This window comes from Gouania willdenowi, chromosome 7 (assembly GCF_900634775.1).
Source record: "Gouania willdenowi chromosome 7, fGouWil2.1, whole genome shotgun sequence".
NCBI classification, from domain to species: Eukaryota; Metazoa; Chordata; class Actinopteri; order Blenniiformes; family Gobiesocidae; genus Gouania; species Gouania willdenowi.
The window spans coordinates 28,948,287-28,959,996 of record NC_041050.1 but is presented as its reverse complement, the minus strand read 5'-3'; the positions used below and the strand labels follow the sequence as shown (position 1 = coordinate 28,959,996).

Genomic DNA, 11,710 nt, shown 5'->3' with positions numbered 1-11,710 from the left:
ATTTATAAATACATAATACAAGTTTAAAAAACACACCAAAAAACACCTGTCATTTATAACATCAATGTTATTATTTTAGACAGAAAATGAAATAAAATAAACGCATTCATATTATTGTGATATTTAAATCGAAGCTAATGTTTTTGCGTGTGTTCTTTGGTTCCGCACAAGAAAAACAGCGGGGGTGAACTATCTTGACCTCAGAGTATCTTTGGCGGCAGGCGGGATCTGGAACTCGGTAATTCTCGGCTGGAGTCGGAAGGAGTCGGGCGGAGCGCAGACTAGCGTGGTTCACCCTGTGTCTAACAGACTGACACCCGCCGGAAAAAGTTACTCAGACTTTGCCGACGCACTGCCAACATGTCTGGAGATGAAGAGACACAGGAGCAGACCATCGCCGATGACTTGGTCGTCACCAAGTATAAAATGGGCGCAGAAATAGCAAACCGTGAGTTTATAAACCGTTTGGATGAGCTCCTCGGTGCTCCATGCGCTCCTAGCTAGTCAGAGCCGGGCAGAAGCTGTGCCATGTGCCGCAGCATTTCCACCTACGCCCGTTCAGCCCACACAGAGAGAACATTAATACACAAAACCCAGCACATGGAGGTTAATTATTTAGGTAGATGTTCTCTATGCGGTGTTTTGCACGTGCTTATAGCCACGTAGCTGTCACGGGCGCTAGGTTAGCTAGATTGCTAAGTGTGTAAGCTAACGGGCTAGCAGGCTCATGCTAGCTGTGTGTGTGCTAGTAGCATGTAACAATGACAAGTTAACGATGAATGACAGCATGTGGTTGGTGCAGGCGGAGTGCACGAAATTCTATCTCTACCCAAAGCCTGAATGCCACTGGTTTATTTAAGAATAAGACCGTTTGTGGGGATTTTAAGGATCACTTTATATCACATCCAGGTATATTAGAAAACAGATTATCTGCATTTATGGCGTTATAATCTGATTTTAACGTTCAAGGATTCAGGTGTAATTTATGGTTACAAGACTTGGCATTTATTGATTATACTGCACTTAACCTTAAGAATATTTAATCTCATAGGTTTGAAGCAACTAATGTGATTTTTTTTTTTTAATTTTAATTTAAATATTATAATACACATTTTCTTAAGTTTTGAATCTGCATATACTTTAACAATTAACTCTGACATTACAGCTAATGGACAACAGTATTATTGTTATTATCATTAAGATGGCAGTTTTAATTATTCCCGCAGAGATATGGACTTTCATAGACCCTTAGACGGTTACTTTAGTGTCTTTTTGACGAACCATTACATCGGTTTGGCTTGAGCTATGGCTGCACGATTTTGGAAAATAATCTAATTGCGATTTAATATGTGATTATTTATTATTTATCTTGTCATGTATTTTTCAATGAACATAAGCAATAAATCAATCTGTTTCATAATAAAGAATGTCAGATTTATTTAAACTTTAAATAAATGAAAGCACAGATTACAACAAAACAAACAAATCTGTGGCTTTACCTCTTCAAAAAATCTAACTAACTTCACATTTCATTATGAAACATGTGGACTGCACTTCTCAAACACTCTCTGAACTTAACTGAACAGTACAAGACAGGACAAGAAAGAAAAAAAAATGCAGCCTTTGCAATTAGAAAATCGAGTTTTAAATCACAAATGCAATTAATTGTTCAGCCTTAGTTTGACCAGATAAAAACATGGTCTGTATTTGCTTCTGTGTGAATTTGATCACTCATGGAGTTAAAATAAATAACTATCCTGCTCAGTTATAAGGTTGTGGCGAGTATGGGTTCAGTAGGTTAGTTTTTTAGACTAGTTCCCAGCAATGCCACCCAATATTCAACTGTAAGGTACGCTATCAGAATTGCTTTTACCGTTTTTTGTAAATGCCACTCCACTAGCTTCACTATTGTATTGGACTTCACGGGTCAGTTTTTGCTGCTGACCATAGGATGTCACATCGTAGCCGTCAAATCCATAGTCTCAAAACCCCTGTTAAAGTTTCTAATCACAGGTGCACATTGGAGATGAGGCCCACACCCCCTCCTGCGTCCACTAGCCCACGTCTACAGACAGAAATGTCCAGCATAAAAGCATGACTCACTCTGCTCTTCATTCTGTGAGCGTAGTTAAAGTGGCCTGTGTCACATAAGGCCAGGAAGCACAAGATCACATGTATAAGAATACCTGAACTTTTTTTTCTTGACAAAAAGACCGTTTCATACATTGATGAACGGATAGTTATGGATATACTGTAGTTTGCAGCGCAGCACTATTTACACTCTTTATGTTCCATATCATGTTACCCTAACACGCTCTCCTCTTATCTTCCTAATCCTGCAGAGGCGCTGAAGACGGTGGTGGCGGCAGCTACAGCTGGTACCTCCGTGCTCAGTCTTTGTGAAAAGGGAGACGCCTTCATCGTGGCCGAAACTGGAAAAATCTTTAAGAAGGAAAAAGAAATGAAGAAAGGTCACATATAGATAAAGATATACACAGTATAAAACAAGAATACTGTTTGCATCTGTCGCTCAGTTCCTTCTTTACCGTTTCTTTCACAGGTATCGCTTTCCCGACTTGTGTGTCGGTGAACAACTGTGTATGCCATTACTCTCCTTTGAAGAGTGACCCTGATGTGGTGCTTAAGGATGGGGACCTCATCAAAGTGTAAGTCCTCTCTATGCTCAATACAAGAACTGTTCTACTTTACCTGCAGTCATCATGTTTTCTGCTGTGTTACTGTGCAGGGATCTGGGCGTGCACGTGGATGGATTTATTTCGAATGTGGCTCACAGCTTTGTTGTTGGAGTCACCAAGGTATGTCTCTACCACTAATATAGCATACTGAATGTGTTTCCATGCACACAGCTGTTGAACAATGCTCACAGGGAGTTCAGGGCCTCTGCTATTGTCTTTGACTCCACTTTGATAGGTGGCGCTTTATCCTTTACAAAACTTGTTAACCCAAAGAGGAAGATAGCAGATTAAAATTTCTTTTTGGCTACATTCACATTGCAAGCCTTAATGGTCATTTCAGATTTTTGTATTCGATCCAATATTTTTATTTGGCAGTTAGCATTACCATTTAAAATGTGACTAGTATCAGATTCTAGTTGGAATTGTTTGCAGCTTGAACTGACCATTTTCCCGTTTGTCTTAAAGTTTTGTGCAGTGGGAGCCAGAGAATGAATAAGCAGATGCAGGGGACGAAAAAGAGACAAAAATTAAGTTTTGGCTTTTTACGGTGCTGATTGGCTTTTAAACACAGACCAGTTATGGTATGAACCTTAAAGCTTTGACCCAAACCTGTATCCGGCATTAAGAAATTTATATCCGAACCCAACATACAACTATTAAGGTCAACACGCACGGTGTAACAATGCGTGCAAGAGATTCAGTGGATCTAATTACATAATCCAGGTTTAAAAGCTAAGGAGAATTGATTTTATTGTGCACAAGCAGGATTGTATCAACAGTGGATGGCTTCAACGCTGTCCTGTGCTCCATGGTCCTGCCTACCGCGCTGAAGCTGCTCTCACTGCTACAGCTGCTGCTGCTATTAAGTGATGGTAAACATATCAAACACCATTCACACTGAAGCCGCATTAAAAAAATCAGATCTGTATCTGATTCAGGACCACATATAAAAACGGTCTAAATCAGATTTAAAAAAATCAGATATGGGCCAGATATGAGTGTTCACACTGCTTCTAAAAAAATCTGACCTGGTTACTTGATGCGTTGTCTGACTAAAATCAAGCTCAGATTTTACATGCACTAATGGCTCAGTAGCAGTCTCCTTATCTGGTTGTGTAAATCAAGCTAGTCCATTTCATGCGTTTCAAAATCCAGTTACTATCAGACTAAAGCACTAATTCGGTTTTGTCCAGCAGCATTTAACCGCACCGCCTGAAGGACTCGTGTCAAAGAGTAATGCTGGATAACAACAAGGTTCCAAAATAAAATAAAATTGTGATGACTTCTTTTGCAACATATTTGTCAGTGATAATAATTGTCCTATTTACACCCGTCCGTTCTAATGGTAATTGGTTGACTTGTGACTCAGTTTCTCTCTGAGAAGTGTCTGTGGACTGTGTTTGACAGTCCCACTCTGTTCTCCCGCCTCTCTGCAGGACAACCCGTTGACAGGACGGAAAGCTGATGTCCTCAAAGCCGCTCACCTCTGTGCTGAAGCTGCTCTCCGGCTCGTCAAGCCAGGAAATCAGGTACGGATCTCCCATTGAGCCACTAGCAGTCAGTCTTTGTTCCCAGCAGCATAAATATGATCAGAATGATCTCCTCCATCAGAATGCACAGGTTACAGAGGCCTGGAACAAGATTGCAAAGTCATTCAAGTGTTCTCCCATTGAAGGTCAGTGTTTCACTCTTTTTTACTGTTGCATGTGCTGAAAGTAAGTTAAACACATTTCCCTTCATTTTTGCCCTGGGTGTGCACAGGCATGCTATCCCATCAGTTGAAACAACACGTGATTGATGGAGAGAAAACAATCATCCAAAACCCAACGGACCAGCAGAAGTGAGCATCTTTCACCCTGTAGCACCACTTCTGTTTGATAATAGTGACCAGCTATTTCAACATCTGGCACCAATTTCTTTTTACCTAATTAAAATGTGAGATTTTAATCCTGAGAGCAAAGGACAATATTGCATTCTGTCCGTTTTCATAGAAAGGACCATGAGAAGGCGGAGTTTGAAGTGCATGAGGTTTATGCTGTGGATGTGCTCGTTAGCACTGGAGAGGGGAAAGTGAGGAGAAAAAAAACTGATATTACCTTTACTTAGTAATAAAAACACAAACAATTATTTAAAGCAAATACTAATGTGATCTAGGCAAAAGACGGCGGTCAGAGGACCACTGTGTACAAACGAGAGCCTTCCAAGGTGTACGGCTTGAAGATGAAGACGTCCCGGGCGTTCTTCAGCGAAGTAGAGAGACGCTTTGACACAATGCCGTTCACTCTGAGGTATTCATTCAGCTTCATTTGCCTTTTTAGTTTTCTATTTTCAAAATGGTCACCCTGCTCTAATGTCTTGTGATTGTTTTCTGCTGCTTCTTCAGAGCTTTCGAGGACGAAGCCAAGGCCAGGTTGGGGGTGGTTGAGTGTGCCAAACACGAGCTGCTGCAGCCTTTCAGTGTGCTGCACGAGAAAGAAGGTGACGAAATAAACACTCAACTTAGTGAATGTTTGTAAATAAAGTGAAGACGTGTATTTTACACCTTGGTTGGTATCAATTATAAATGTAATTGCAAAATTGATAATTAATTATAATTATGAAAAAAGCTGTTGCTGTTATAATCATATTTTAAAATTAATTAAATTCAGAAAACTGACTTTGTAATTGGCTTGGAAATTCTATAAAAACTGTCAAATTACAATTCAATTAAAGAATCATGTAAGTCTTATAAGTCTTACACATACATAGTTAACAATTACTGTTATTCTGATACTTTTTTTTTGTCCCGATACTGATACCCGGTTGCATAGTATCAACCAATACCGATACTGCAGTGTTTAAAAACTGTATTTCTTCCATATCTTAAGAATTGCATACTCACTTGATTGTAAAAATCATAAAAATCACAAAATATTTTAATACATTATAAAAATATGCATCTCTTTTATAAGTATAGTAATACATTATGAAATGTGTATATCTTGTATAATGACTTAAGAATAACAGTAATATATTATAAAATGTGTATTTTTTACAGTTCTTATAAAACAGTTTGCTCGGTATTTTTTCAATAAAAGACAAGCGGAAACACAGGAGAAAAAAGCTAATTCTAGAAATGAGTAGGCTAACGTTACCTTTGATTTGGGGATGTTCCAGTGAAGCAGCATATTCTCCTGCTATTTCATCACCAGTGTGGGATCTTTTAAACTCGTTTTCGTGCAGCACCATGCTTTTCTGTTTGAACGATTCAGCATCCTAAACTAAGCAGCAAAAGTGGGGAGATGTTGGTTCTCCATAAATCTGTGGTGAAGCTAATGGCCTGTACCTTTTTTTAGCTTCCTTGAAACTTGCTCCGTCACCATTTTTTTGAGTGCAGGGACGGCCATCTCTGTGAAATATTTGCAGCCTGGAACCTTGTATTTTGGCATTGCATGCGCCATAAAAAGCCGAAATCCCACGTTGTCAACAAAGAGGGGCAGGTCACAGCACAGTCATTTTGGTGATTTTCTCAGACGTCTTTCTGGCTCATTCACTTTTCTCATCCCACTGCTCCTTTACATGGAGTGAACTGACCAAGGTTTGTTGCTTTTGTCTGTCCCTCTTACTCTTGCTCGCAGCTGCCTCAGCCTCAAACTCTTTCTTGCTCTTTCAGGTGGTTTGTTCTCAAATTTTTAATCAGGTTTGTGGTATTGAAACTGTCCGCTTTAGTGCCACCTCTGGAAACTTTCAGACCGCAAAACGTACACGTGGCTGTTACACTCGCTGGAGTTTCTATATTGAAATATTTCCAAATCGCCGACATTGTTCCTTTGTTTTTCTGCAACATGAAAATGCGGCGTCGCGATTGGTTCAGAGCGGCAGCTCCGGGCCAATGGCAATAGCTTGCCTTGGTATGCACTGAATATGTCACCATACGTACTTCAGATCAGAGTCAGGGCAGCAGTGAGAGAGAAAAGCACAAGGCGCTGCTTTTGAAGCTGTAAACGTATCCACGTGTTAGTAGTTGCCGATACCAGCTTTTAGTGCGGTATCTGTGCCCCTCCTGATACTAGTATCGGTATCGGCACAACATTATTAACAATTATTAAAATATGTTTCATAGCAAGTTTTCCCACTACCTGTCAGTTCCCTTAAGGATCATTTTACTATTTTTTTTATAAAAAAATTAAATCAAGGAGAAATAAAATAGGCTCAGATGCCCACACCAAAAATATTAATATTAATATTTTCCTTGATTAGGAAGCCTAACGAGGTGACCAAGAAATGAAAAACAAATTGAATGAAAGGTAATATTTTTTGTGTAATTTACAGCTGATTTAAGACATGGGTCAAAACTGACCCGTTATTATAAGAGATGCTAACACAAGAGGAAGGTTACATTTTATGGGTGTATTTTTTTCAGGCTCTGTAATTCAAATTAGTTGAATTTAAACTTAAGTAATTGAGAATGTAATGGGTGGGGGGAAGTTTTACTTACTATAATTCCATAATTTTGTCCCTCATCCTCTATATTGTTTGCTAACTTTTATCTTTTTGTCCTTTTTACATGTTTTTCTCTTACGTAATATAATTGACCCCAACCCTGCTTTACACATTTGGTGGCAGTGTTATTCACCTGCATTATGCACACACTGCATAGCTCCACTGCTAAATTCATATTCATCCATTCTAAATGATTCAAACCTTTGACTTTCAGGTGAGGTTGTGGCCCAGTTCAAGTTCACCGTGCTGCTAATGGCCAACGGACCTCTGCGAATCACGAGCAGCCTCTTTGAGCCCGAGCTGTACAAGTCTGAGCACGAGGTGGAGGACGCAGAGCTGAAGGTAAAACGTGTCTGATGGATGGGAAGGGACGGCTTTTACTCTATTGGCCACTTTACTGTTGGCTGACTCTGCACTTTTAAAGCCATTACACTTAGAGGTATTGTACACTTAGATTATGAAAGTAATTTATTTTTGTGTGTGTGCTCATACAGGCTTTACTCCAGAGCTCAGCAAGCCGCAAGACTCAAAAGAAGAAGAAAAAGAAGGCGAGTGTGACATCCCTCCCTGATCTTATTTTAATGGATAAGCAAAATGTTGTGTTAATGTTTGGTTTTTCTGTCGCACAGGCCTCAAAGACAGTTGAAAACGCCACAGGACAGGCGATGGAAACCGAAGATGCAGAATAAATTTTTTTTTTTCCAATAAAGTTTTGACCGAAATCTTACGACCGAAAGAACAGACGACACAAAATCTGTCCCGACTGTGTGAGGCACTTGTGGGCAAAACATCAACAGTGAACACCTCTGAATCTGTCAGTCTGGGATGGTGCTGCTCCTAAATTCTGCCATTCAAATAACAAGTTAGCAATCATTTCTCTTGTTTGACACAACCCCCATTTTCTGAACCATAGAATATATAATACGATTGTATGAGGACACTGAAACATTTCATTGTATAAATGATCATTCTTAGTCCTTCTCCACCTGCATTGTAGGAAAATGTGAAAACTAAAATGTACGGTAATAAGCCGAGCAGCTTGGGAAGGATGATGAAAGCACATTGTGTCTGTGTGGAATTCAGGGCTCATTCACCTGAAGCTATGAATCTCTGAATGAGCTTAAATTCAGCATTTGGACCCAGATCTCATTTAACATAATCTTACAGATTGTCATAGTAATAATTAAAGATGAATGCAACACAAGTACAGACATGTTTAAGTTTGTGCAACTAGACGATCATTTCTGCTTACAAGGCACAAACTAGTTCGAGAACAGAGTCCAGGTGACATTTTAGGACCAGCCACTTGGCTCGTAAATATGATTTTTCTTCTTCCTAGTTATGGATTGGTGTTATTCCTGCCAAGGCTTCAGCATCGTGTCTGGTGCCACCCCCAAGCCTGACAGTCTGTGTTTACATAAGATCTCCATACGTGGTAGATATATGGATGCTTTTGTAAAACAACTACCAGTTTCAGAGCTTATTTTTTAAAACATTAAAAACCACCTCACATTACCTATCTGTTTGCCTTTGAGTCATTTGTTCCCCTGCTTGGTTGAAGTTAAAGCAAGGTTCTGGCAGTATGAACGATTGATGTGTAGCTTGATCTGAATCACTCGGCCATTCATGCATCCTAGACTATTTCATTCAGTTGTACAAACAGTTCTTCATTTAAGCTTAAAGAAATGATACAGTTTTGACTGTGGCAGAGTGATAATAAATAATGTCCCAAACTGGTCTCAGAGGTCAGTGGTTCTACCAGTTTGATTTATCTTTATTCCATCGTACTTTTTATTTAAAAAAAAATGTATTCTGTACTTTTTTTGTTTTGTTTTAGGCTTGGTTTTTTTGTGGTATAAATATATTTGAATATAACACATTGCCTTAGACTTGCAGAGGTTTTACAAGTAGCAACACAATTTGGTTTATCAGTGTTTAAATATTTTTTCTATTTTTAGGGGGGTGGGTCATTTAAAAGTGATTATGTATCCATTTTGCCTGTAAACTAGAAAGACTTTAAATCTGGACAAACTAAACTCATTTAAACAGGTTTAATTTATAGGCAATGAATCTCGAAAGCATTCAGCACATTAACCCTAGAAATATTTAATTACTGCAGAAGTTTTCACCTTTTTTTTTCTTCTTAAAATTCCACCCCAAATGTTTACTCATTTTGTTCCCTGCTAGTCTACAGTTTTATGTGTACAGGTATCGAGACCGTATACTTTACGATATATTACATCGTTATATGAATGTATAGATTTAAATATGAATGTAGATGTTGCAATAACAGCCCAACAAACAAACACGTTTATTGTTGATATATTTTAGTGCTTTATTTTTTCCATATGCATAAAGACTGCTGCATTATTATTATTATAACTTTTAACTGGCAGTCAAATTACTATTATTTGGTTGCAAGTTATATTCAGAACTAATTTGAGTTCCAGACAACTCGGATAACTGAATAAAATTATTTCTATTTGCCAAAATCATTACGAAATGACATCCATTAATCACTACATTTATTATTATTTACCAATATTGTGGAACACAACGCAGGCTGTATTTATGTTATTTCCTGGTGTTTTGTGCTCTGTGTACGCGACTACATTTGAATGAGTTGCCGAAATGTTTCATAATGTTCCCTTGACTTGTTGGGCCAATTAAATACGATTCTGAATGTTCATAGTTTTAATCACGCCAACATAATGACCTTTGTTTTTAATAATATTCTGGTCTGCCCTGTTCCGAGAAAGCATTAAATATCGAGTAGTCGGGAATGCAGCAAACATTTCCCATCAGCCACTGGGGGAAGCATTACAGAACGTCGCATGTGTGTGACGTACTTCCTCCATTGACTCCCTTTCATAGCGTAGGTGAGTAAAACTTGCACGTCTCTGAATCCGAATCCATCGTCCCTCTAATTATCCATCAAATTGATTAAAACTATATTTCTTCGTTTTTCAGACTTTCCGCTTTGAGATGAGGGCCAAGGTTTGTATTTTGAGTTTGTTTGAGGCAGTGGGCTGCGTTCATGTTTAAGCTATGCTAACAGCTAGCGTCAGCGTAAATTCTACTGGCATTATTTCAGAATAGCTTGTCGAAAGTTTTTTTTTTTATTTGGGTGGTTTTAAAAAGGCAATACATCTGCTCACATATTATTTATAACATTTCTTTGTGTTTTGTTTTACAGTGGAGAAAGAAGCGCATGCGTAGGTAAGATTCTGGTGCAACGACAATGAGCTTGCGCAACTCAAATTTGGTAGCTTCGATTGCTAGCCTGTGTCCTATAAACATGTATTCTGTATCCCACTCTCTTCTCATGGTTCAACAACGTGTTTGTAAAAAGGGATTGTCCCGTTTAATCTCGTGTTAAAGTGGCAGTTTTATCGGGAAGTGTTTTATGACCATGTCAAGGAAAACGTAATAAAAAGTGGAAAAAAGATGCATAAAACTGGACAATGTGATTTTCTATTTTATAGGGTGTGCATCACATTGCAATACTTTTTTGCACTGTATTAAGGGTGGCACCTTGGTGTGGGGAGTAAGCATTATTTCTCCAATGCAATCCCACATTTTTATCTCATGTATAACTCCAAATTCAGTGGTCAATTAGTGATTCGGGACCAAATTTAACTTAGAATTCAAAACGTGAGCCAATTTCTAAGCATGTATTTCTCGTTGTGGTATGATTGTTATTGTTTTGTGCAGGCTGAAGCGTAAAAGGCGAAAGATGAGGCAGAGGTCCAAGTAGTCTGCCATTCTTTGACATCACATGGTCTGATGGGCAGCTTTGGGACCATATCAGTTGGAGTCATGGCACCTCACTGATTGCAAACCACTGGTTGAACACCTTTGGATGTCCAGCTATTCCTCTGGGACAATCTGGACTTTGTCTCATTTCCTCAACTTTTGTCATGTTTTTGTTTTTACTGTGATTAAAGGTTTTGGTTAACGTGTGTGGTTTTGAGTTTGCTTTTTACGTGATGTATCATATGAAGTTAAAGGAATATAGGAAAGGTCCAATGACTGCATATCACTTGCTATTAGCCAGAGCACACAGGACTGGTATTAAGGCTGGTCAGTATTACAAAACTGTCATTGGTCACATGACATGAAAATGGTAAATACATCAAATATGACAGCTTGGGCAAAGGAAATATTCAATTAATTTTTTTCCTTAGCCAAGAACAATTCCAGACTGGGCCCCTCTACCAGCTGTAACTAGAGCTGGGCGATATGGACCGAAACTTATTTCAATATTTTTTTTGTCAAAATGATGAGCATAAATCTTGATAACTTAAATTCAGATTCAGTCTGACCACAAAGACAATTCTGGGTGAAATTTGCTAATGCAAAATGCCACACAGGCACATTTATTCAACGTTACACAAAATGTGCCACTTTTGGCTTTTTCTCTTATAAAGGACAGCATGTGTGAGTGAGTTCTTTAGTGGGGCTTGTTTAGGATGCACTCAAAAATCCATTTAACTGTTTCTCGTTCTGAGAAGTAGAGAAAGCAGCAACTC

General features: G+C 38.7%; 1 protein-coding gene and 1 long non-coding RNA gene across 2 annotated transcripts; both read left to right on the top strand.

The window, feature by feature from the left end:
• The first annotated feature begins 241 nt into the window (after positions 1 to 241).
• On the top strand, positions 242 to 8,697 carry pa2g4b (proliferation-associated 2G4, b). Its single transcript, XM_028452776.1, has 13 exons — positions 242 to 448; positions 2,343 to 2,471; positions 2,561 to 2,666; positions 2,747 to 2,816; positions 4,133 to 4,225; positions 4,308 to 4,371; positions 4,458 to 4,536; positions 4,688 to 4,766; positions 4,851 to 4,984; positions 5,080 to 5,174; positions 7,393 to 7,520; positions 7,673 to 7,726; positions 7,808 to 8,697. The coding sequence occupies exons 1-13, from the start codon at positions 361 to 363 to the stop codon at positions 7,865 to 7,867; spliced, it is 1,179 nt and encodes a 392-aa protein (XP_028308577.1). The 5' UTR covers positions 242 to 360; the 3' UTR covers positions 7,868 to 8,697.
• Positions 8,698 to 9,978: 1,281 nt separating this feature from the next.
• Positions 9,979 to 11,140, top strand: LOC114466905 (uncharacterized). The gene is made up of 4 exons (XR_003674479.1): positions 9,979 to 10,057; positions 10,149 to 10,175; positions 10,375 to 10,397; positions 10,893 to 11,140. It is a non-coding gene; the product is annotated as an uncharacterized LOC114466905 (long non-coding RNA).
• Positions 11,141 to 11,710: the final 570 nt, after the last annotated feature.

What these genes read in the sequence shown, in the direction of transcription:
- pa2g4b (XM_028452776.1), top strand. Translation starts at nt 361, where the DNA reads ATGTCTGGAGATGAAGAGACACAGGAGCAGACCATCGCCGATGACTTG. An exon ending in GATGGGGACCTCATCAAAGT is followed by an intron (nt 2,667 to 2,746) that starts GTAAGTCCTCTC and finishes GTTACTGTGCAG; the next exon opens with GGATCTGGGCGTGCACGTGG. An exon ending in TTGTTGTTGGAGTCACCAAG is followed by an intron (nt 2,817 to 4,132) that starts GTATGTCTCTAC and finishes GCCTCTCTGCAG; the next exon opens with GACAACCCGTTGACAGGACG.